At 40.1% G+C, this 26,369-nt stretch overlaps 4 protein-coding genes and 1 pseudogene across 4 annotated transcripts; 1 reads left to right on the top strand and 4 right to left on the bottom strand.

Annotated features, from left to right (window-relative positions):
• LOC104701116 (basic leucine zipper and W2 domain-containing protein 2-like) lies at window positions 69-3,091 on the bottom strand. Its single transcript, XM_010416759.2, has 8 exons — window positions 2,990-3,091; window positions 2,623-2,646; window positions 2,174-2,279; window positions 2,005-2,073; window positions 1,224-1,717; window positions 709-970; window positions 412-620; window positions 69-312 (listed from the first exon to the last, which is right to left on the bottom strand). The coding sequence occupies exons 1-8, from the start codon at window positions 2,992-2,994 to the stop codon at window positions 246-248; spliced, it is 1,236 nt and encodes a 411-aa protein (XP_010415061.1). The 5' UTR covers window positions 2,995-3,091; the 3' UTR covers window positions 69-245.
• Window positions 5,644-6,513, bottom strand: LOC104704609 (annotated as a pseudogene).
• Window positions 10,948-12,447, bottom strand: LOC104704608 (ubiquitin carboxyl-terminal hydrolase 13-like). Its single transcript, XM_010420664.1, has 5 exons — window positions 12,382-12,447; window positions 11,854-12,002; window positions 11,571-11,749; window positions 11,202-11,468; window positions 10,948-11,106 (listed from the first exon to the last, which is right to left on the bottom strand). Exons 1-5 carry the CDS (start codon window positions 12,445-12,447, stop codon window positions 11,099-11,101), a joined length of 669 nt encoding a protein of 222 aa, XP_010418966.1. The 3' UTR covers window positions 10,948-11,098.
• On the top strand, window positions 12,464-17,556 carry LOC104704607. Its single transcript, XM_019227061.1, has 9 exons — window positions 12,464-13,720; window positions 13,799-13,967; window positions 14,046-14,261; window positions 14,433-14,851; window positions 15,002-15,710; window positions 15,768-15,967; window positions 16,310-16,922; window positions 17,261-17,457; window positions 17,512-17,556. Exons 1-9 carry the CDS (start codon window positions 12,464-12,466, stop codon window positions 17,554-17,556), a joined length of 3,825 nt encoding a protein of 1,274 aa, XP_019082606.1.
• Window positions 19,279-19,854, bottom strand: LOC104704605. The gene has a single exon (XM_010420662.1). The coding sequence runs from the start codon at window positions 19,852-19,854 to the stop codon at window positions 19,279-19,281; it is 576 nt and encodes a 191-aa protein (XP_010418964.1).

Genomic DNA, 26,369 nt, shown 5'->3' with positions numbered 1-26,369 from the left:
ATTACTGTATACAGTATTACCACACAAGAGGTTAAAAAGACATAAGCTGTCTATAAACCAACAAACGATCAACTAAAGGAAGTAATAATTAATCCATTCAAAAAAATCACACCAACAATGTAGGAATCAAAACCTTTAAAAGCATCTGAACTTTGCGGTAAGGGAAGCAAAAGATTGTGTTTGTTTTATTAGAACAGAGTGAAAGGAAAAAAAAAAAAAAGAAGCAGAGCGTCTCTCTCACTCACTCACTCCTCTTCTTCGGCTTCTTCCAGCCAATTCACAAACGGTTCCAATCCCTTCACAAACGTTTGCCTACAATGCAAACCCCAACACACACCATTATTACCTTTAATATTACTAAGAATCCTGTTATTAACTTTCTTTTTGTGCAAAAAAATCAAAAAATAGTACCTGCCCTTCGGGTTGGTCCCTTTGCGATACCAGTGGAGAATGGTGTCTTCAGCGAGCACATCAAGTTCATACAGAGACCTCACTACCTCAGGAAACACTTTCATCAGCTTTGCATCCTCATAGCATTGCATCTGTACTTTGTACATCAGTTCCATCTCCATATTACCACTTCTGCACAACGAGTTCAGAAGCGGCGCCCATGTTTTCACCTATACCACAATATAGCGACTAGCTTAGCTTTAAGATCAAACAACTTATTCTTCCTCCAAACTTACAATAACTCAAAAATAAACTCACTTGGCGTAATACAGCATTTGAATTTTGCTGCTGGTTTTTCCCAGACCACTGAACAGCATTCATTATCCCATCCCAGATCACATGGACAACCTCAATCTCTGGGAGCTTTGCATCTTTCACCTGTTGCTTCACAGTTTCAATCACTTCATCTACGTTTATTTCCTCTGTCACCTGGCTCGTAAGGACCGCTTTGATTTCCTTGAGCTTCACCTCAAATATTTTCCTTTCATTGTACTCTACCAGAGCTGTCAATCCCGCCTTGCTTAAAATCAGAAGAAAAAAATATCAAATTTACTCATTAAGAAGCAGAGACAACATAGCAGAGAAATAATAAAAGCATTCAGAAGGAAGAGGGCCTTGGAATTGTTGAACTCCACAAACTATCGACAAAAAAGTAACCTATACAGAAGCATTTTCACTTAGAGAAACACAGGGAATCAGAAGAGCAAAAAAATACAAAAGAAGCAACTTAATAATATTGAATGCAGCAAATTTCAAGCAATTTAAAAACTCACGTGAAATGCTCAGCAAAACTTTCAGTAGTCCGCTTTGTGGGTGGCAGGAACTCCAAGAGTTTGTCTTCCATCTTGCCACGCCTCAGAATAGAAATCAAGTCATCAAGACTGTTCTCAACCAAATACTCATTGAAGAAGTCTGTTACAAAAGTGAGCACTATCCCTTTGGCAACAAGATTATCCTTAAGCATTGGCTGGAAGACAGTATCTGCAGGTAATCCTGACAGCTTCTGGGAGAATGCGAGAGCTGTGAATATTGCAAGCTTCTTCCTCTCATTTTCCTCAAAAAGCTCCAGTGACTGCAAAAATCTCCGCGTAACATTTTCAAGGTTCTTTATAAGGAAGGCTTTCCTCCGCAAAATTTTCTGTATGTATACAACTGATGGTAAAATCGCTTCACGCGTTGGTTCACAGTCGATTATAGAGTAGGGATGGCGTTCCCCTTCATCAGATTTCACTGAACCAGTTTGTGTACGTCCTCCAATGAAAACAACCTTAAATGATAAAGAGAGATCCATCAATTAATAATCTCGGAAGAACAAGTAATATAACTAGTATCCGATGATATTGAAGAAAATCAAACATCCACAAGATAGTGAAGAACAGATTACTACACCAACTTCAGTGAATATATATAAACACAGATTGTGGGAAAGTGATGACCAAACCAGGTGAATATAAAATTTCACATGGACATGAGAAATTATCTCTAAGGAAGACACATATAATAGACATAAGCAATATAAGACCGCAGAGGCAGAATCAACATATGTAGAATTACCTCAAAGAAAATATCACCGTATCTTGAGAAATTAAGATCTGATGACTCTAAACTTTTGGCAACAAGTTCCTAAGAAAAGAAAAGGCAAAGTCACAAGTTAAGGTTCACGACATTTTACAAGCAAAAATAAAACAGATAAATTAAAAAATTTAAAACACGAAAAAGGTACCAGATCACCAGCACTATCCAGATAAATCTGCACTAGAGCATCAGAAAAAGCTGCAGGGTCGAGAGGAGCAGCAATATTCCTTTTGCGGGTCTTAATCCGCGTACCTCTACACATAAAAAATGAACCAAGATATAAAATACAAGTAATTCCAAAAGTCATAATACAAGACAGCCATTCTAAACTTATTGAAAGGCTCAAGTGAGATCGATTAAAAGTCTCAACTCTCAAGGTTCAGAGCAAGACTTCTCTTACATTATATATCATTTCAAAGTACTTCCAAAATATCAACAACTTGAAAATATCAGAACTAACTTGGTTAAAACGACAATAACATAATTATCAGAACATCGTTTTCAACTTCCATGGACGAATCACAAAGAATTAATAACATAGCCCAAAATGTCAAACTACAAACAACAAACAAAAATGTAGCTTTAAAATGCACATACCCGAGAGTGGGTTTCTCCTTTGAGCTGCAAGAAAGAAAGAGCAATAAAACAAGATTAGCAGGTTTTAAAAAAAAAAAAAAGTCTTGAGAAGAATTGTAAATTGATAATACATAAGAAACCCTAGCAGCCGAAACAAACAAGTCTCGTTTTCAGCCCTAATTCTCATAGATTCGTTCGAGACAACTCTAAGAACAGTGAATCAATAGCGAGACAGATACGTAAACCAAATTCAAAAGAATGCGAAATCGAAGAAAAGATGCGAGATCTGTGTCCCCCAAGACGACCTAATTTCGAAATTTTCACGAGAAACAAACAAAACAGATTCGTCATCATCATCAGAATCTAAATCTATCAAACGAAGCTTTACCTCATAAACCAAACCCTAGATAGATCGAATTCGAGGCGAAGCTTCTGTAAGAGTTCGAATTTCAAGAGAAAAGAGGAAGGAGAAGAAATTGATTTACTTCGCTCTTGGCATAAAATTTATTTAAGCTAGAAGAAGAGGTCGTAAACATGAAATGACCAATTTAACCCTAATGTCTCTTAACCGATTGATTCAAAACCGGTCCGGTTCAATGTCGGTTTACTTACTGCCATAAACTTTGAAAAAAATATAGATTAATTGAAAACAGAATCGTATAGAAGAAAATAATGGCACATTTCTTTTAAATTAAACCAACAATGTTAAAGAAAAAAAAAAAAACGAAAACAAATTCTAGAAGGCTTTTTGAGACGAATGTAATCATACATAAGTCCTTCGAACGGTCCTGATGCTTTAGCTTGTCGAAGATAAATCGTGTTGGTCCCTGTTCGTAGCAACCTTCCAGGCACATTGATGCTATAAAGCCGGTAGATTCCATGGATCCACCCAAAATCGAATTCAAAACCCAAAATCGAATTTTAAAACCAAAATCGAATTTGAAACCCTAAAATTGAAATAAAAACCCTAAATCGAAAAACCCTAAATCGAAACCCTACACAGATCGATCTAATAAGAACCCTAACAACAAAAGAAGAGAGAGGAGGAGGAGATTAGCCAGAGAAGGGATGAGAGGAGGAGTATACTCCAGCACAAAATTTGCTAGGGATTTACTAGAGTCCCTCGCAAAAGTATCGTAAACATTAATTAATATAAATTTTCATATATAGAGTTTTTGCGAACAAATTGCGAGGTAAAGTAGAAAATCCCTCGCAAAGTCTTTAGGGTTTAGGATTTGCAATTGTCATTAGTGCGCTATCTTTGATTATAAATCTTGAATGATATCATTTTAATCATTAATAGTAATACAATTAGTCTTAAGGGTTTAGGTTCAAGGGTTTAAAGTTTTTATTTGCGAGGGAATTGCTATGTTTTAAGTAGTTTGTGATGGATTTGCGATTAATTTTGCTATGCGTCTAGCAAATCAGTCGCAAATTTGTCGTAAACCTTGAATATCTAATTTGTAAAAACCATCAAAATAATTTTAAAAAAATAGTCAAATAAACTTTCAAGTATATTATAAGGTCCAATGGTGCCATCATACTCTTTTCTATCATCAAACTTTCCAAAATTGTCCAATTTTGCATCTTACTCCAAACATGATGATCTTCTACACTATATCACATATATGCTCATTACATTGAGAGAAATATTTGCCAAATTGTCCAATTCTCCAACAATTTTGTGTTGCACTGCTATCTTTGATTATAAGTCTTGGATTCATCTTTTTAATCATTAATAGTAATGTAATTAGTCTTTAGGGTTTACAGTTAAGAGTTAAGGGTTAAGGGTTGTTATTTGCGAGGGAATTGCTATGTATTGAGTAGTTTGTGATGGATTTGCAACAAATTTGCTTTGGGTCTAGCAAATCAGTCACAAATTTGTCGCAAACCTTAAATATCTAATTTGTAAAAACCATCAAAATAATTTTAAAAAATTAGTCAAATTAACTTTCAAGTATATTATAATATTCAATGGTGCCATCATACTCTTTTTTATCATCAAACTTTCCAAAATTGTCCAATTTTGCATCTTACTCTAAACATGATGATCTTCTACACTATATCACATATATGTTCATTACATTGAGATAAGTATTTGCCAAATTGTCCAATTCTCCAACAATTTGGTGTTGCACTGCTATCTTTGATTATAAGTCTTGAATTCATCTTTTTAATCATTAATAATAATGTAATTAGTCTTTAGGGTTTATGGTTAAGGGTTAAAGGTTTATTTGCGAGGGAATTGCTATGTTTTGAGTAATTTGCGATGGATTTGCGACGAATTTGCTATGGATCTAGCAAATCAGTCGCCAATATGTCGCAAACCTTGAATATCTAATTTGTAAAAACCATCAAAATTATGTTAAAAGTTAGTAAATTCACCTTATGAACACATTCAAATGTATTTCAGAATAATTATATTAAGTTTTGTAATATCTATAAAAAATTATTTCCTAACTTTGCAATGGATTTGCTATGGCTTTCGCAATTCACTCGCAATTCCATAGCAAATTTGCTATGGGCTATGTTTTCGCAAAATCGTCGCAATAATGCGATGGATTTGCGAGGGAGGGGACCTTCCCAGCTAATTTGTCGTAAATGCCTCGCAATTGAGCAGCGGATTTGCGACGACTGTGTTCCTCGCAATTTTGCAAGGGATGTGCTAGGGTTTTTTTATTTCTCGTAAATCCCTCGCAAATCTACCGCAAATTTGCGAGAGCTGTACTCCGTCGCAACGTGTCCTCGCATAAGGCTTGTTTTCTTGTAGTGCCATGTCTTGCTATAGCATTATCCCTTCCGATATAGCCCGCTGAGAATAATGGCATAGTGTATTGGTTATTGAACCGTACTTGTAGATTAGCCCGTGCAGCTGAGGCTAAAGCTAGTTGTAATGTGTAGCTGCCTCTCATGTTCACGTATGGAAGATGAAACACGATCTGCCATGTCGTTGGTTTGTACGTGGAATCACCATTGTTTCTTGTGACATGTGCGTAGAACCAGTCTTGGCTATAGTTACTAGCTCCAATTGTGTAGACGAGGTCATGGTTTAGCTACGTTAACACGGTTTTGGTATCTAAACTCTCCGATAAAACCAGGAACCCATCCATAGAGATTATATTCCAGGCCTAAAGTTAGCTATCTTGAAATAACCAGTTTCGTTCGTCTTTTTCCAAAACTGATAACCTTTAGTATTCGTCTGCCACGAACCAGCTTCTCCCGGTGCTGCTAAACCGACATATGCAAATCTTCCCGGCGTTAAGAGTCCGTCGTTGACTAGAAGACAACCAGTAACGGTTCCTATTTCTCGACGAGAAGGGAAGTCAGAGGATGCTACAAAATCATATGGTCAGGCTTTAACTTCTTATTTAGACTGTCGTTTAGCATCTTCCCATAGCAAATCATCTCTGGAGTTAAAGTAGATAAAAACAGGTCCTAAGAATTTTTTCCACGCTTCACCATAATGCATATCCATGTCCGTACCAAGATAATGCCCGCTTATAAAGCTCGCGATGGCCGTTGGACCGGTGTGGGATGCGAGCTCCTGTTTGACCGGTCCACCAGAGCGGTATTCGCCTCTAGGTGAGATAATCCAAAAGCCAACGTGGGATTTAGTTGAGATCCAACCATGCACCTTGTTGTCTTTGATCTCACATGAGTATTGGTACTTATCATCAACTTGGTTTTTAAACATGGGGTTATGAGGATGAATCAGTTGCACGACCTCTTTATAACCAAGAGCCTTAGCATGACCACGATGGATATCGCCGTCACTGTCCATTGGCATCTCTCTTTGTATATCATTTGCGACCGTCTGATAAGCTACGGAAGGTGTACGTAAGGCGTTCCAAGGCTCGCGCGTGTGAAGGGACCTCTGAAGAAGCGCATGAGAGGATTTGAAGATTGTGCCATTAGGCAAACAAAAGAATAAGAAGATATTTTTAGACTCTAAAAATATCTGGATTTGAATTTCAAATTAGTATATATGTTTCCTCTCATTGTTTAGAGAATTTTTCATGTTTAAAGTTGTATTTGAGTTCTCCTGCGTGAGATTAAGCGTGAGCTAGTGATGTGCTAGTGGTCCGCTCTTGTATAACCTTCTTCTATTCAATAAAAGTATGAGAGTTTGCTTCTTATCATTTGGTGTGTTGCGACAACCGATCAATTCGATGGAGAATTTGAAGTCGTTGGACCCGAAGCTTTCTCTGATTCTGTCAGAAGTGTCGTCGGGAGATGATTCCGATCCGATTCCGGAGCTCTTTGATTGGATTAACACGCTGAACTCGCAATTTCATGAAGAGCGCCAGCGGACTCGCCTGATTCAGCACTCGTTGGAACAGATATTGCTTCGTCTGCCTCCGATGGGAGCCGATCGTGATTCCCTAGGGCCGAGTCGCACTACGCAATCATTTTTTCCCGAGGATCTTTCTCAGGTTTCACCTCGTGCTTCGAAACCTCGCCGTAGTAATTTTGGTCCAGATTATCGCGAGAAATTGCTTACGAATGTGGATATGCCTGTGTTTGATGGTGCGAATAATCACGGTTGGTTGTCTTTGGTGGAACGTTATTTTCGCATAGGCGGATTCTCAGATCTGGAGAAGTTGGATTTGGTTTCAATACATTTGACTGGTGATGCATTAGGTTGGTTTAATTGGGAGATCAACCGTGTTCCCTTTGACGATTGGATGCACTTTAAGAAGCGCCTCCTTCTTCGCTTTGGCAATTTGCGAGTGAAAGGACCCAGTCAGAGATTGTTTTGTATCAAGCAGGAAGGTATAGTGGCTGAATACGTGAGGAAGTTTGAGGATCTTTCTGCGCAGGTTTCAGGTTTAGATGATGTGAAGTTAGAAGGTATCTTTTTGAATGGGTTAAAACCGGAGATGCAGGAGCTGGTATACATGATGACACCTCAGGATTTACCTGAATTGATCGCAGTGGCGTTGTCTATGGAGTCGAGCACGTTACGGTATGTTATGCAGCGAGAATTACCAAAGGCGATGGAAACTCAGAAACAGTTGGTTCCAGCTGCTAAAGTTTCAGTTCCTACGCCGCTACTTGGTTGGAAGTCAAAATCTACATTCAGTGATGCTAATAGGGTGGTGGAGAAACAATCAGTCGACAAGGGAGTCCCACCTGTTTTACCTCGTCCTTAGAGGCATAGAACAAGTGCTGAATTGGATGATATGCGAAGGAGAAGTATTTGTTTCAAGTGTCAAGGGAAGTGGTATAAAGGCCATGAGTGTCCCAACAGAGAGTTGCAGATTTTAACAGTGTTGAATGATTTTGTGGTGGAAGTGTTGAAAGAGCATCGAACAGAAGAGGATTCTGATGTTGAGATGATTGAGAGTCCTGTGGGTCAATGTATGGAGCTGTCTTTTAGTTCGTTCATGGGGATTTCTTCTCCTCGAACTATTAAGATGCGGGAGTTGGTTAGCAAAGATGCTGGTTTGATAATGCTAGACAGTGGTGCTACACACAACTTCCTGACACCGACACTGGCAAAGAAATTGAAGCTTCATGCTACACCTAATGCTCATTTGGATATTCTCTTGGGCACGAGTGTCACCGTCAAAGGTTCTAGCGTGTGCAAGGGCGTCAGTTTCACTGTACATGGGGTTACTTTTATCACAGATTTTATCATTCTGGAGTTGGGACAGGTGGATGTCATCCTGGGAGTTCAGTGGTTAAGAACTTTGGGAGATTGTAGAGTAAATTGGGAGACGCACGAGATGACATTTCTCTATCAAGGTCGTGGAGTGAAGTTGATTGGGGAGTCTGATTCTCAATTAACGTGTGTAGCGGTGAAACCTACTCCATTTAGTGAGCAAGATGATGATTGTGGGTTTTCTTTGATGGAGCAAACTGGGGATAGTCCTCCCTTGCTAGAATGGCCTCGCGAGGTGGAGACAGTGTTGTAGCAGTTTGAACATGTCTTTCTTCCACCTTCAGGACTACCACCTATATGTGTCCATGAACATGCTATTGCATTTTTACCTGGTGTTGGAGCAGTTAGTGTGCGTCCGTATAGGTATCCCCACGCTCAGAAGGAAGTGATGGAGTCCATGGTGAAGGAGATGTTGTCAACCAACATCATTCAACCGAGTCACAACCCTTAGTCTAGCCCCGTGTTATTGGTCAAGAAGAAAGATCTCACTTGGCGTGTCTGTGTTGATTATAGAGCGTTGAATAGGGCTACTGTGATTGATAAATTTCCTATCCCAGTTATTGACCAGCTTTTGGATGAGTTGAATGGAGCTCAGGTGTTCTCAAAATTGGATTTGCGAGCATGGTACCATCAAATTCGGATGAAGCAAGATGATGTTGAGAAGACCGCTTTCCGGACCCATGATGGCCATTACGAGTTTTTGGTGATGCCATTTGGCCTCACTAATGCCCCTGCTACATTCCAATCCCTGATGAACTCTATCTTTCGCCCTTTTCTCAGGAAGTTCTTCTTGGTCTTTTTTGATGATATTTTGGTTTATAGTGCTACTATGCACGATCATTTGGAACATCTTATGGTGGTGATGAAACTTTTTGCAGAGCACCAACTGTGTGCTAACAAGAAGAAGTGCATGTTTGCGCAGAGCCAGATTGATTACTTGGGGCATATTATCAATGTTGATGGCGTTTCTACAGATCCTGCTAAGACCAAGGCAATGTCGGACTAGCCTACCCCCATAACTGTTAAGGAGTTGCAAGGTTTTCTCGGGCTTACAGGATTTTATCGTCGTTTTGTGAAGGGTTACGGCTCTCTGGCTCACCCTCTCACTGAACTCTTGAAGAAGGATCAGTTTGTTTGGTGTAGTGAGTCGCAAAGGGCATTTGAGAAGCTGAAAGTGGCTATGGCGTGCAAAAAAGGTAGTGGAGAAATCAGATTAGAGCAAGTCTTTGATAGTATAGCTGAGTTTAAAGAAGTTTTGATTGACTATGCTCTTAAAATGTAGAGAATATAAAGTTTACAAGATGGGGATCAAAGAGAAGTGAAGTAAGGTGTTCCATTGGAGGGAATTGCAAATTCAAGATCTACTGCTCCTATGAAAACAAAATTGGAAAGTACATGGTGAAGACATGCAATGATGTTTATGCATTTACAAAGGAGGGGTTTAGTAAAGTGATCAAGAGTGGAGTCCTTGCTCAGTTGTTCTTGAATGACATTAGGAAGGATCCGACATTCAAGGCTAAGACAATGCAAGATGCGATTGAGGAGCGTTACACAATAGTTGCTACTTATGATTAGTGTTGGACAGCTAGAGCAAAAGCATTTAAGATGATTCAAGAGCAATTTGATGAGTAATTTGCTCGAATATATGATCACATGGAACATCTTTTAGAGTAAGTCAAGCCTTTTTTGCTTTGCTTTTCTTATAATTTTGGAGTAACTCGGTAATATGTATTTGATTACTGTTTTGTAGATCAAATCCGGGTTCAACAGTGGACGTTGGGACAATGATTGATGATGCTGGTATAGTCAAGTTAGATAGGTTTTATGTCTGCTTTGAAGCCCTTCGGAAAACTTTGCTTGCATATTGTCGGCCAATAATTGGCATAGATATGGATATTGGAATGAACAGTGTTGTTAGCAATACTAAAGTTGAAATGTTTTGAATGGCATTTTGTAATTAAAACTATAAAAAAGGATAAATGTGGTTTAAATAAAAAGAAGGAAGAGAGTATAAATACTCAATTATCAGTTCCAAATTTCTAATTGTTCGGTCCTCTGTGTGTTAATACTTAATATTAAGTTCACCCATCTTAATAAACAGGTAAGTAGGAGATAAACCAAACCAAAACCATATCAAAACAGATATATTAGAAAGAAACAAATATTTAAATACTACAATAAGGTCATAAATAAACGCATAATTAAAACAGAGTAGTCATACATGCATGGTAGATAATTAGATTATCCTAAACTTAGATAGAGCGTTAACTTCATTCAATCTCTACGCATAAAACAGAGTAGGGTAAGTCATACAGACCGTGATAGGTAGCTAAACAGAACCCTAAAAAAGGGGTGGTTTTTGATGGTGGTAACAACTTCGCATTTCATCTCTACATTCAAAGTATCTTCATGGTCCAAGTAACCCTCCTGAATTTTAGCTAAAGGCATGGACTGACGATGACCCCTCCCTGTGCTCGAGGTCATGACCAAACTTTTAACTACGAAACAAGCAAAGTGTGTACATCACATTAGTTATAAACTTAAAACCAATAGTTTATAGTCAATGTATAGTAGGACATCTGACATCATCAGTTAAGAACGCCTAATGAGAATGTCATCCACATCTATTCTATCCCATGCATAAGCACGGACAATAAGCAATATTTTTTTACTTACGGCATTCTGATAGGTTTTTCGATCCACGCGGGTCTAGAACCTGCAGCTGTGCTCGCACCATAACCAGCTCACCCGTCAATAAGTTTTCCCCTTCAGCTAAATGCACATAGCTGGATAATTTGCCCTCTGCGCTAGAGTCTCCCTTTGGATAAACGGTTAGAGTCCTGCAAAACAACATTATTTGTCCGGTTGTTAGAAAGAGTTACCACTAATACACCAATTATATCAGAAAAGAAAAAAGAAACATTCATAGACTCACCACTTTTTTCTCCCATTTGGAAGGTTTTTGAGACGTAATCACTCTGTTTCAGAAGAGAGAAATCCCTAACACTCCAAGAGAACTTGTGAAAAGGGAGGTTTTCAGCAGCAGCGACCGGTGATGGAGCAATCTTCACATGAGCACCAAACTCATGTTCTTCTCCCTCCAAGATGTATCCATTGGCAAGGTCGCTGAAAACCTCAAGTGGAAGAACTTGAGAAACTCCCCAGACCGTTCTTGAAGGACTGAATTTCTTTACTTCCACATCTGCATGTTAATACGTTAAGAAGTTATATACATATCACTGATGCATTCATAAAATATATGTTCAAACGACAGAGAGAGATACAAGGGTATGCGCATACGAACCTTGAACTGAAAAATACTTATTCTCTTTCTTGTTAAAGACAAAGAAAGAGAGATAAGCAGAGACCTCCGTGGGTGGTGCTGATGTGGGTGAGAGGCAGCTCTTGTCAAGTTCCACATACATTGAGACAAATCCTTTTCCATTGTCTTCTTCATTTCCTTTAGGGTATACAACCAATCTCCTGATTTTCATAGTTTTGAGATAGATCGGTTATAAAAAGCCAAACTTTCTTACTTAAAGTGATGAAAGATATGGAATTTTTTAGTTTAGAACAAGATCACATACCAGTTGTATCCACCAGACGAGAAAACAGAGGATTCGTTTCTGTTGTTGACAGCAGTAAGCTGAGAAAGCTTGACAACAGAAGAAGCACAAGGAGGAAGATGATCTCTCCAACTCCTCAAAACTGCAACATCTGGTATACTTGAACCCCTCTACACAACAACACAAGAGATTTAGAAATTTCCCAAATACTAATCAAACCACACAGAGCTACAACAAGTTTTGAACTTTCTTTTCTTTAAGAGTGAGAGACTAAGAGAATAAGATAATGAGTATTTATAGGAAGAGAAGTGATGAAAATTTACATTTAGAAAAATGAGAGTTACCTAGAGAAGATCCTTTGATGCGGAACCAAGCTCGAGAGGTAAAACCACGAGAACAAAACCAAGATGTCAAACTAATACCTCCTACTTTTGCAGTAAAGTCTAATCCAGAGGTTTACATGGACTGGGAGAGACGTATGGAATACATATTCCAATGTTATGGCTATGGAGAAGCTCGAAAGGTAGCCCTCGCATCGGCGCAACTCACCGACAATGCCTTGTCATGGTGGGATAGGACAGTAGCCGATAGAAGGAGGCAGCGGTTTGCTACCATCAACAGTTGGGGAGATATGAAGTATCTCTTGAGGTTGAGGTATGTCCCTGATCATTATCAACGAGACATACAAAAACGTTTTAGAAAATTGTCTCAGGGAACATGGACTGTGGATGAGTATTTTGAGGAGTTTGAGAAGCTCATGAACTCTTTGGAGCTGGAAGAATCGAGTGAGTCCCTAATGGCTCAATTCATTGATGGCTTACAAGAGCTTATAGCCCGAAAGGTGGAGACATCGAACTACAACAGCCTACATGAACAACTTCACAAGGCTGTACAAGTGGAGCAACAAATCCAGCGTAAGATGTCTTTAAGGAACCATACTAGAAACAACACGCCTTGGAATGCAAGCAACAGCCGGAGCATGGACAAAGGCAAAACCGTAGACAATGACTCTAGTTTCAAGAACAATTCTAGTGAGGCACCTAAAACCTCTAAACTCGAACCAGATAAGTTCCCAAACACTAGTCAATCCCGTACCCTTGATATTACTTGTTTTAAATGTCAAGGCAGGGGACACATGGCGAGAGAATGTCCGAAGCAAAGGGTGATGATTGTCACACCTAGTGGAGACTATGAGTCTCAAGACGAGCAAGATGAGTACCAGACTGATCCGGAGAATGACATGGAGTACCCCGACGTAGGAGTACTCCTTGTGATCGGGTGTATGTTGAGTGTACTTGTCAACCCCAAGGAGAAAGTTCAAAGGGAAAATATATTCCACACTCGATGCATAATCAAGAACAAGGTATGTAATTTGATTATTGATGGAGGTTCTTGTACTAATGTTGCTAGCAAGTATATGGTGGATAGGTTAGGACTTCAGAAAACAAAGCACCCGAGGCCATACAAACTTAGGTGGCTTAACGATGACATCGAGCTGAAAATTGTTGAACAAGTTACTGTATCATTCCGCGTCAGGAAATACCGAAATCAAGTCATTTATGATGTAGTTCCAAAGAGGGCTGGACATCTTCTTCTTGGAAGACCATGGCAGTTTGATCGAGCTACAACTCACGACGGTCGAACAAACCATTACACTTTCACGCACAATGACCGTAAGTTCAACCTTGCCCCTCTAAGTCCTTCTGAAGTTTATGAGTTGCAAAAACACATGAACAAAGAGGTCGAAGTAAGGACTTCTAACCTTTATTTGAGATCCAATGAAATTTGTAAAACCATGAGTGCCCAAGGCACCGTGCTACTAATGTTGTTCAAAGAATGTTTAAGTACAGGAACAAGTGAGCTTGAACTACCCGCTGAAGTACAAGCTGTACTAGATCAATACAAAGACGTTTTTCCGGAGGAGATACCCCCATGATTACCCCCTATTCGTGGCAATGAACATCAGATCGATCTTGTACTAGGTTCTGCTTTACCTAACAAACCAGCTTACAGAATGAATCTAGAGGAATCTAAGGAGTTAGAGAAGCAAGTGCGTGAACTCATGGATAAAGGGTACATCAGAGAGAGCCTCAGCCTGTATGCATTACCAGTTCTTTTGGTTCCAAATAAGGATGGTACATGGAGGATGTGTGTAGACTGTCGAGCAATCAACAACATCACCATCAAATATTGACATTCTATTCCGAGGCTAGATGACATGTTGGATGAGTTAAGTGGTGCAATCGTCTTCTCCAAAATTTACTTGAGGACTGGCTATCACCAGGTCCGAATGAGGGAAGGCTACGAGTGGAAAACCGCGTTTAAAACCAAGCAAGGTCTCTATGAGTGGCTTGTCATGCCATTTGGGTTAACCAACGCCCCAAGCACCATCATGCGACTAATGAACCAGGTTCTAAGGTCATTTATTGGTAAATTTGTTATTTTTTATTTTGATGACATACTTATTTACAGTAAGTGCCATTCTGATCACATTAAACATCTAGGGTTAATTTTGAAAACGCTTCGGAAGGAAGGCCTTTATGCTAACCTAAAGAAGTGCTCCTTTTGTACTGATAAGTGTGTGTTCTTATGTTTTGTAGTGAGTAAACAGGACCTACAGGTGGATGAGGAGAAGATTAAGGCAATAAGAGAATGGCCTACTCCAACATCGATTGGACATGTTTGCAGCTTTCATGGTCTCACAAGCTTCTACAGGAGGTTTGTCAGGGATTTTAGTACAATGGCTGCACCAATGACTGTCGTGATCAAGAAAAACGTGCCTTTCTCATGGGGAGAAGCTCAAGAAGAGTCCTTCGACACATTGAAAGAGAGGCTCACACAAGCACCGGTCTTAACCCTCCCAGATTTTGAAGTTATGTTCGAAGTAGAGTGTGATGCATCAGGCTTGGGAATTGGAGCTGTACTACATCAGAGAAAAAGACCCGTGGCTTTCTTCAGCGAGAAGTTGAGTAAGGCTACATTGAACTATCCGGCCTACGATAAGGAGCTTTATGCCTTAGTTTGAGCACTGGAAACGTGGCAACATTACATGTTATCCAAGGAATTCATCATTCACACCGATCATGAAACCCTGAAGCACCTCAAGGGTCAGACTTCACTCAAGAGGAGGCGTGCGAAGTGGTTGGAGTTCATTGAGACGTTCCCATAGGTAATAAAGTATAAGAAAGGCAAAGAGAATGTGGTTGCTGATGCTTTGTCAAGGAGATATGCTCTTATAGCTACTATGGAGGCTAAAGTAATGGGATTTGAACATATCAAGGAGTTGTACAAAGATGATCCAGAATTAGGAGAATGCTACAAGGAGTATGGCAAAGGAGCATACCAAGCATTCTACCTGCAAGATGGGTTTCTATTTAGAGATAAGCGGTTGTGTATTCCTCAAGGTTCCATACGAGAATTGATACTCACTGAAGCACATGGTGGAGGTTTGATGGGTCACTTTGGTGTCGACAAAACCTTGGCCGTGGTAATGGAACACTTCTTTTGGCCCCATCTTAAGAAAGACGTTGAGAGATTTTGTGCTCGATGCATTGTTTGTCACAAAGAAAAATCCAGGTTACATCCTCATGGTCTTTACTTGCCATTACATATTCCTACCGCCCCTTGGGTAGATATTTCTATGGACTTTGTCTTAGGATTGCCAAACATTAAACACAAGGATTCAATCTTTGTTGTCGTGGACAGGTTCTCCAAGATGGCACACTTCATCCCATGTGACAAGACCAATGATGCGACTCACACCGCAAATTTGTTCTTTAAGGAAGTGGTGCGCCTCCATGGAATTCCAAGGACAATAGTCTCCGATCATGACACGAAGTTCTTGAGTCACTTTTGGAAGACACTTTGGACAAAGTTAGGTACCAAGCTTCTATTCTCTATGACTTGTCATCCCCAAACGGATGGATAAACTGCAGTGGTAAACCGAACTCTCTCTACTTTACTTAGAGCCACTCTTGGTAAAAACATGGCAACATGGGTTGATTGCATTCCTTTTATCGAGTTTGCTTATAATCGCGCTGTCCACTCAGCTAGAAAACTATCTCCTTTCGAGATAGTCTATGGAATTAACCCTTTGTCTCCATTAGATTTAGCACCCTTGCCTCAAATAGAACAGGTTTGCCAAGATGGACTAAGGAGAGGAGAAATCATCAAGAAGTAGCACGACAAGGCTAAGGCGAATTTGGAAATGAAGAACGCCGACAACAAACGCAAGGCTGATTAAGGGAGAAAAGAGATGATATTCAATCCATGAGATTGGGTCTGGTTGCATATGAGGCCTGAGAGATTCCCAACACAATGAGCCTCTAAGTTATCACCAAGAGGCGATGGTCCATTTAAAGTCCTTGAGAAGATCGATGACAACGCATACCGTTTGGAGCTACCAAAGAAGGTAAAATTTTCTCACACTTTTAATGTATCTGACTTGTCTGCTTATGATCCAGGAGATTCAGTTTAGAGGACAAACCCTTCTGAAGAGGGAGGGAATGATGCGGACATCGATCCTACCACCCAAACCGTTGAACCAGATCCTGTACCACATCCTGTACCAGAAATACGAGAAGGCCTTGTGACACGATCAACGGCTAAACAGCTAAGGAAGAGGTTTAACCTAGCTGTTCAAGACATCGTAAGCTCCCTAGAGCTGAAGGACGTCAACTGGTCTGTACCACCATCATGCCACCACAACGAATTAGATCACATTGCTGAGAAAGAGCTTGCTGAAGCCTTCACCCAAATGAGCCTTGATCAAACTAGTTCCCCAGGTATGAAACCTCTTTTGGCAGGTAAAGGAACTTCAAGAAGCCAAGAGAAGACATTAGAGCTGCAAGAGACGTGTGATACAAGTTACACCTCCGAAAGCAATCAAGATAGTGAAGATCAAGACCAAGACATAGAGGACATGGACGAGCGTCAAGAGACTCATCTAGATAATCTAAAGGAACTCCAGGAAGACTCCTACTTCAAGAAACAAGCCAACAAACAAGTACAAGACAAGACTCCTGAAATAATTCATCGAGTAGTACAAGAAGTGGTTCAGAGAACATCTATTGGGCTTAGATCGCATCCAGGTAAGTCCTATTCAATATTTTCAATCCTTGCAGGCCAACCCCAACAACGGCTAGAAGGCGTGCTTATCAAGAGAGACCAATTCTACTTTAGTATTTTCTTTAATTAGTTTATTTACTTTCCAAAAACAATGGTTTTGTGTTTGATTTTATTTTCTTTCCTTTGTTGCATTATTTTGCATTTATTTTCAGCCTTAGGGCTAGCTGAAGGACTATTATAAAGTCCCCCTGCAGCAGTTGTACGATTTTTCATCTTTGATATTCATGAACGCTGAATTTTCTTACTTTTTCTCTTTAAGTGTTCTTAAGAGAATAAACTTGTTCTTTTTCTTGTGTGTTAGATTCCACAAGGCTACGTTCATATACTGTATCAGAGACCAATCACATCTCTGTGGTGTACTTCGTTCCGCCAACACTTCCCTTTACCGATCCCACACGAGAGAAGCGACCGCCATCGTGTCAGATCTACATCATCGACCATCTTTCCTTCACAAGAGAGAAGCGACCGCCAGCTTGTGAAGCCATCATCTCTATCCCGGTACAAGTCTCACCGCTGAGTCTTGTATCAAATTTCTATGTCTAATTCTTGCAGAAGAAGGATCCATCTGAGAAGCCTATGTTTGGTGACCTTCTTTGAATAAATGTACCTTCAGGCGGCGTGATCTGTGTAAACAATTATCTTTGACCCGATTAAGTAACTCTGGAATTTTTTAAATGCGAAAACTATAGCGAGCAGCTCCTTTTTCGTCGTCGCATACCTCGTCTGTGCTTCGTCCATGGTTCTGCTGGCATAATAGATTACATGGAACCTTTTATCTATTCTTTGGCCCAGTACTGCTCCAACAGCGTAATCAGATGCATCACACATAATTTCGAAAGGATGGTTCCAGTTAGGTGCGCTCACCAAGACATCCTTGATCTAATTAAATGCATCTAAACATTCATTGTCGACAATAAATTCTGCTTCTTTACAAAGGAGTCGCGTTAGCGGTTGCGCAATCCTAGTGAAATTTTTAATAAATCGCCTGTAGAATCCCGCGTGACCCAGAAAGCTTCTAACGTCTTTCACCGATCTCGGGGGTTGTAGTTGAACCATGACCTCAATCTTAGTCATATTAACCTCTATCCCTTTCTCTGAAATCTTGTGGCCGAGGATTATCCCCTCTTGAACCATGAAGTGGCAATTATCCCAATTTAACACTAGGTTAGTCTCTTCACACCTTTTTAGCACTTGGCAAAGTTTCGAAAGGCAGGACGAGAAAGAGGCGCCATACACTGAAAAGTCGTCCAATGAAGACCTCCACCATCTCTTCTATTAATTCTGAGAAAATGGACGTCATGCATCTTTGAAAGGTCGCAGGAGCGGTGCACAAACCGAAAGACATTCTCTTATAGGCAAAGGTACAATAAGGGCAGGTAAAAGTTGTTTTTTCCTGGTCAGCAGGGTGTATAGGGATTTGGAAAACCCACTATACCCGTCAAGGAAACAGTATTAAGGATGGTTAGCAAGCCTTTCCAACATCTGGTTGATGAAAGGCAGAGGAAAATGATCTTTCCTGGAGGCTGCATTAAGCTTCCTATAGTCAATACAACGGTGATTCCTCCTTTCTTTGGAACACAGTGCACTGGAGAAACCCAAGTACTATCAGAGAAAGGATATATAACTCCAACGTCGAGCAGTTTTAGAATTTCTTTTTTTACCACTTCTTTCAAATTTGGATTTAGCCTACACTGAGGTTCCACACTAGAGTATGACACATCTTATAGATTTATCCTATGGGTGCAGAGATCAGGTGATATTCCCTTGATGTCATCTAGAGTGTAAATTATTGCCCTTCTATAATTTTTTAATTGAGTGTAGAGCAATTTCAGATCTTTTTATGGCAAGCTGGAATTGAGGATAACTAGGTAGGTTGAATTAGGTCCTAAGAAAGCATACCTTAGCCCGGACGGAAGAGGTTTAATTTCTACTTTTGGTGCCTTTGACTCGGACATGTCATCAGGGGTTTAAACTGGCAGCTCGAAGTCCTGCCCGATCATCCTGCTTAGCGAGGTGATCATGTTAGTGGTCGGGATGGTTTTTGTAGAGGCTGGTGTCGAGAAGCTACATGACATTACGCATGAGGTGGCAACTGACTTGGTGAGCGGGCCCTTTGCTGAGTTTCTCAAGTCCCTTTTCTCAAGAATCATTCTCTCCTCCTCAGCTTCCCTCGGATCCTCACTTAATTATGGCTCGTTGGAATCATGTTTCCTGGTTTATAAATCCCTCCTCACTATCCATTGTCATAGCCGCCTGTAAGCAATCTCCGATTCTTACCTCCTCAAATACTTCCTCACCCAGTTTATCTAATTCTTCTACCTAGAAGGTTTTCCCCACGATTGTGGGTTTTTTCATTGTTCCCCGGATGTCGAACTGCATAGTGAAATCCTCACCAAGGTTCAAATCAATCTTCTCGTTCCTCACATCTATCATTGCTCCTGCGGTGGCTAAAAATAGTCGTCCCAAAATCAGAGGGTCCTTCGGTTCTACATCCATCTCCAAAACAACGAAGTCGGTTGGTACTTCCACAAATCCTACTTTGACCGGCAAGTCTTCTAACACTCGATATGGCATCCTTGTAGTTCTGTCTGTTAGGACTAATTGTATGTCGGTGGGCTTGAACTTCTCGAATCCAAGTCGTTTGGCTACAATTAGTGACATTAGGCTGACTGATGCTCCCAAATCACAAAGGCATCTTCCGAATGTCAATGGTCCAATACAGCAAGTTAAGGTAAATGATCTCGGGTCGCTCAGCTTCTTGGGAGCGATTGTTCTTTGGATGACAGCACTACACTCATGACTGAGTATGAACATTCCTTGAACTTGTTTGATCCTTTCCATCATTGCATCCTTCAAGAATTTCTGGTAAGGTGGTATCAGGGCGAAGGTGTCCATTAGAGGCATGCAAAGCTCTTTGCGAAACCGTCCAGGGAATGGCAGCGGCGGCTTGTAAGGTGGAGGAATGAATCATCTTTCTTTCTGTTTCTCCCCGCCTGGTTTACTGCTACCGACGACTAGCAGTAAGGAGACAACTTGGGTAGTTGTAGAGCTGGATGAGTCAAGACGGAAAATGAGAGGAAAAAAAAAGAAGATGGATAATTCCTATATTGTGGCTTTGGAAGAGTCTTAGAAAATAGATGTTGTTTCGGAGAAAAAAAAAATTGTTTGAAGAAATAAGATAAGGTGAAGTGTTCAGAAATCATTAATTTTATTATGTGGTAAAGGAACCCACTAAGGATAGTGAAATGGAGATTAATGAACGAGGAGGAGGCATTACTATTTGGTGTTCGATGAATGCAGAACGGACATAATGTGGAGAAGATGGATTACATGAGAAGTACTACATTGAAAAAAATGCATGGAAGCGTGAAACCTAAAAGGAACAGAAATCCTAAGAGTGTTAGGGAAACACTATGTTAATTTTTAAAATTAGGAAACCTTCAGAGGGATGTCAACTTTACTGAGTGAGCGCAGGGGAAGCTTGGTGGATAGGTAACTACGTGTTGCAAAAACCATAATGGTCACGGTTAATGTGTACACTTCAAAACATTGTTAGTCAAGGTCGAATGTTGGCAAATGGGTTATTTCCACAAATCAAGGTCAAGAAGTAATGGAAAAACCTTTTGTTTGAATTGGAGTATTCTATTCAATTTTGGGAACTATTTGAAAGATGTGTGCTATAATGACTAAGCGATGGAAAGTTAAAAGGAACTATGACACTTGACGTCCCATGTTGTCATATTGTTTAACCTCGAAACTAATTGTAGTAATGGAGGAATTGGATTTGTGTTGGTTAAAAAGATGAAAATGAGAAGAAGAGAAAAATTACTTCTAGTTAACGGAAACTAGAGTGTGATCCTATCCAAGTGGTGACTTGTAACTTGTTGTGGATTAGGAAAGTTTGAAAAAGTCAAACCGAGAATTTCGTAGAAGGACACTCCAAGTTGGAACGGAAGCTAAGTGGGGGAGCAACTGATTCGCAAATTCGAGGACGAATTTATTTTAAGTGGGGAGAACTGTACATCCCGAAATTTAAATTATGCTATTATGGATCCCTAGTTCAGCCCATTAAGGCCCAAGAAGAGCTAAGCCACAAAAACGACAAGGGTTATTGTGTGTAACTGTGTTAACGTGTGTACACTAATATCGCCGTCCTTTTTCAGCAAGAGAGGAGAGTCGATAAACCCTAAAACTACACCAGCAGCTCGATCGTTGAGTCTTGGAAAGCTTAAGTTATGTTCTTGTATTGGTGTAAGAAGGAAACGATGGAGAGACGATGTTGTGGTGATGAGTCTCGTGGAGGAGAAGCTTACCGTACGGGCCCGTAGTTCTCGCTAGTCACCGTCGAACACCATCATTGGTCAGTTAGCCACCGTGTGTCACCGGAGATGTCAGCCGCTGTCACCGGAGCAGCCGTAGCCATCGATGAGGCCATTATGGGTAAGGAAACCCTAGATTTGTTTTGTAACTTGGACCGGAAGTTTTTGAAGTTGTTGTAGATCTAATCCTTGTTTGTTGTTGTTGTTGTTGTTGTTGTTGTTTCACGGATGAGCCATGAGGACGTAACCGCTGTAAGCTTTAATGGCCGTGTCGAAGTCAAGCCGCCGATCTGATCTGTTGAGAGTAATTGTCGAGAAAGGTAATCGGCTGCACCTTGACTCGTGCTGTTGTTGTTGTGTTTTGTTCATTATTGAACCGGAAGAATAAACCAGCTAAACCAAAACTTGATTATCGAACGTACGTGTATGAGTTGTGAGTTTATTTGTGGTGTCGTGCATGGTTACCTGTGTTGGCTCCGTAACGTTGGGTTAATTTAATATTGGTGAATCGTGTATTGTGGCTGGTTTAGGAATCAGTATTAAAACGAGAGCATGTGATCGTGGACTAAATGGTGGAGTTATGAATTATAAGATTGTTGGTTTGATTTAATTATTAAACTACATTTAATTAATTATTGGAAAAGCACCAACATAATTAAATCATTTTGGTTATTAGATTAAATCAAGGATTATTATTGGAATATAATCTTTGATCGGTTAATCTAAACCGTTGCAGGCCAATATTGTTTTTGAAGCGGATTCCTGCTGTTGTAGTTCTAAACCGAGGATTATATTCGTGTGGCCAAGGTGAGGACTAGTTGGTGTCTTCTACATATTCAAATATGTTTGGATAATAGTTTAAGGTTAAACTGGGTATACCTATATGTTACATAGTATATAAGTAATGTATATTTGAGTGAGCATATATCTTATTTATATGAATATAAATATATATTTATTATATAATATAAGAACTAGAATAAATATGAGAATAGAAAATGAATGTGTGTTGATTGATATTGATGTGGTTGCGTGAATGCATGTTGTGGTGGTAAAATAAGTGCTTGTGTGTGAGGAGATAGGTGCCAAGGGCATGTAGATGCGGGTGAGCCGCAGAGAGAGTCATACAAGGTGAATTCCTTGTAGTTGTGTGGTGGTCTACGGGAGCGGAATGCGGGTAGATCTAGATTGGCTTATGAGCCAACACGTTGTTGTGCGTGGAAGAAGTGTGAGAAACACGAGGAATCCAGATACACAAGTGAAAATGTGCAGGAAGAAGTGCAAAAGCATGAGGAATCCGGTAATGCACAACGTGCAGGAAGAAGTGCGAAAGCATAAGGGAATCCGGTAATGCACGGGTTTATGTGTCTTGACACGTGGTATCATGGGACGTACATAGTTCCATTTGTTTGTTGTGTGCATATGATTGTGTGTCACAGGATGTAGGACACATTGATTGCTGCTTGTCTTAGGTTTAGACTTTGTGATTGTCTAAGCGTAATTGAGTGTGGAGACTTCGGGAGCCCTGAGGCATTCCCTCACTGAGTATGTTAATTACCCACTCCTCTCTTTTTGCAGGTTGGTTAAGCTAAGAGTTCTTTTTGCAAGGTTGGTTGGTGGTTTTGCATTTAAAGAGTGTTTTCGGGTCGGGCCAGGAAGTCAACCCGTTGACCAGTTCCGGGTATCGAGTTCGGGTATTACAGAAATCCTCCCCATCGAAGTCATGGTTGTCCTCAGTAATGGGTGGTGGTGCCTCACGAGTCGGCAAAAGGGGTCCACTCTGTAGGGCTATGGTAATAGCAGACTCATGGCTGGTGGAGGTGGAAGTGGAGTTATCTGTAAGCGTCTAGATACGTGAGCTTAAAACGTCAAAGTGGATATGCAGCTTCTGATAATTTGCCAGTAAGAGAATATTGAGATCATCGAATCGGTTGTTCAGGTGTAATATTCTCCCCATCCTGTTTGTGGAACTGTTCTTCCTCGGAAATGGAGTTGACATGCTGTTTCTGGCTTAGGAGTTTGTACAGTTTATCATTAAGTGCCTTCATATCACGCCTTTACTTCGAATCATCCTCTCCAGAAGAGCGGATTGACCGATTTTACTCCTCATTATAATGCCCATCAGATTTGGCTAAGTTGTCCACCAGGTCCCAACCATCATCAATATCCTTATTGAGAAAGCTTTCATTGCTTGCAGTGTCCAACAATATTCGTATTTTAGGTACTACGCCGCTGTAGAGTCTGCTGAGCAATGAAGCATTGTTGAATTCGTGATGCGGGCATCTGCTTGTATATCCCTTGAAACGTTCCCAGGCTTCACTGAGCGTTTTGTTGTTTTACTGAACAAAGTTGGAGATGTCATTCTGCAGCCTTGCAGTTCTGGAGTTGGAGAAGAATTTGGCGAGGAACGCCTTCTTGCATGCTTATTATGTGGTGACAGACTGCTTAGGTAGGGATTTCTCCCAAACGTGTGCTTAATCACCCAAAGAAAATGGGAGCTTGAATCCATCTTCGCTAACTCCATTGATTTTTGTGAGGCTACGGAGCCTATCAAACTCATACAAATGATCTACTGGCAGTCCATAAAACTTGAACTCTAAATCATCTGGATGAGACTACTCTTGATCTCAAAATTGTTGTTTTGAACAGCAAGAGGCACAATACCATGCCATTGAGTATGAGTAGATGGAGCATCTCCAGCTCCAATGTTGGTCCTCTCTTGAGGGGTAGGTGGGCCATTCTGATTATTCATTTCCTCCTCAAGTGGTGTATGTTGTGGGTGTTGTACTTGTTGCTGACGGAGTAGCCTTGGTCTGTCTATGTTGACGATGAAAGGACTCAGATGTTGGCTACCCTTGGATCGTGTTTGCATTCACAATTAGTTATTTGAGTGAGTACACGAAGGTCGACTCGATCCTGGTGATCGAGTGACTGATCGGGTGGGGCCTTGGGTCGTACCTGAAATGCAAAACAACCAAACACGATAGTAAACAACTCTGTACCAAATATTATGAGATAAAAGAACTTGATCTAGCAAGTGCTAAAATCTTAAATGTAACAAACAATGTCAACCAAATGGCAACGACGCCAAATTGATAACATGATTTTCACCATGGTATCAATTCCCTATGTAGTTGTAATACAAAGGGTTATCAATCCAAATGGTTGTTATGCTAGGAGATAAGATGTGATCAGAACAATTCAAGTCAAGCCAAGTAATAATAGGGGTTTTATCTAACAGCCTAACGTGAACAAAAATAAAGGAAATAGAACAAGAACCACTCGCCCTAAGTACACGATGCAAGCAATTGAGTGCCAGATCGAGTGGGTGGTCGGTAACAGAGAAATCAAGAACACAAAGATGAACAACTTGAGGGTATACACGAGGCTGGTGATCGAGTACCAGTTCGGGTCACGGGTCGAGTTTAAGATAAAAGTTTAAACAATCAAATACGAAAGCTCTTATGGATAGCGTAATTGACTCATAAGTTCTCCTGATCAATTTGGGATGTCTCACATGCCTCAAGCAAAATATTCCCTAGACAATGAATCTCTAAACCTTGTAAATCCACTCTCGTGGTATAAACAATCAACCTTAGTCACTTCCTTACCCAACTCTCGTTGGAGAAACATGACTAACCAGGCACTAAAATCCGATTCATTATTGTCAATAAACTCCTTACACATCGAATCTCTTAGGCTAAGTGAGTAAATCTCTAGCATTAGTTAATTCAAGCATTTCAATAAACATCTCTCGATGGCAAAACACCCTAGATCTAATCTCAACCTCTCGGTCTGAAACTAGCATTAAGCATACTAATCTAGAAAGAATTTTTTATAAAAATAATCAAGCTAAGACATCTTAATCGATCAAGAACACTTACTCGCCTATCCCATCCCTTGAAACTTTGATTCACTACACAGATCTCATATTAAATGATACAAAAACACAAACGAATGAGAGTTGCATTGAATTAAAAGGGAGACTTAAGTAATAAAAGTACATAAATCGCAAATGAAAGAGTAGTTAAAAGAATTAAAAATCAAATCCTAACAAATCTTGAAAAGTATAAATCACTCTCTCTCTCTCTCTCTCTCTCTCTCTCTCTCAGTAGCTCTCGCTGTCTGGGGTCGTGAGTGTCTGTGGCTTCCTGGGCAAGAAAATAAGGAGTGGGTTTAAATATGGAAACCCCTATCAGAACAATAAAACTTTGGGCTCTATCTCGGTCGAGGTTACACTTGCTTGAACATTGTAGCATCTCTATATTATTGGACTTAACCTGAATTTAAAATTATATTACTTATGGAACTTGAATGCCTGCTCATGGTAACTCTAAATCTTGGGTGAGCACTCCATTTTGGAAACCCCTATCAATACAATAAAAATTGGAGACATATCAACCGAGGTCAAATTTTGGGCTCTACCTAGCTTGATATGATAGTTCTCGGGGGGAGGGGGGGGGAATAGATCGTCAGTCCCATCAATACAATAAAACTTTCATGTTTCTCACCAGAGCATGTCACCTCAGCTTTTGTATTGAAGCAAAGGCTGACACATCAGTTAAAATAAATATCCAATCAAATTATAACAATTAATAAAAATCAGATTTTTTACTCCTAGGTGGACAAAACAAAAGAGAGAAACGTTACTCGATTTCTTCTTATTCCTTGTCGTTTATACAATTGTCGACTATGCGTTTAAACAATCAATGGATTACTTCTTCTTCTTTGTTGCTGTTTATTCCAAGGTCTGACTGTATTTGTGGGTTCAATCAATCGATGGTTGATTTCTTTTTTTTTCTCGCCATTTATTCCATGGTCTTTGTGATTTAGGGGAATTAGGGGTTTATTCGATTTGATTGATCTGATTTTGACTTTGGGCCTGCACGATGAATGATGCATCTTCACATATCGCCTACCATGAGTAGCATTATGAATTCAAGCAGCAATGTGTTTATTGAGTGAATCTAAGTTGCAGCTCGTCTCAGCTCTTACAGATCTATCTTCTCTGCTGCTCCTTCCTCCGTAAAAATGGTTCGTAAATTTATTTTTACTCTAAGTTTGTTCGTTCAATGGTAAAGAGATAACTGA

Source organism: Camelina sativa, chromosome 7, assembly GCF_000633955.1.
Source record: "Camelina sativa cultivar DH55 chromosome 7, Cs, whole genome shotgun sequence".
In the NCBI taxonomy this organism is placed as follows: Eukaryota; Viridiplantae; Streptophyta; class Magnoliopsida; order Brassicales; family Brassicaceae; genus Camelina; species Camelina sativa.
The sequence above is the reverse complement of the archived record's forward strand: the minus strand, read 5'-3'. Positions and strand labels throughout refer to the sequence as shown.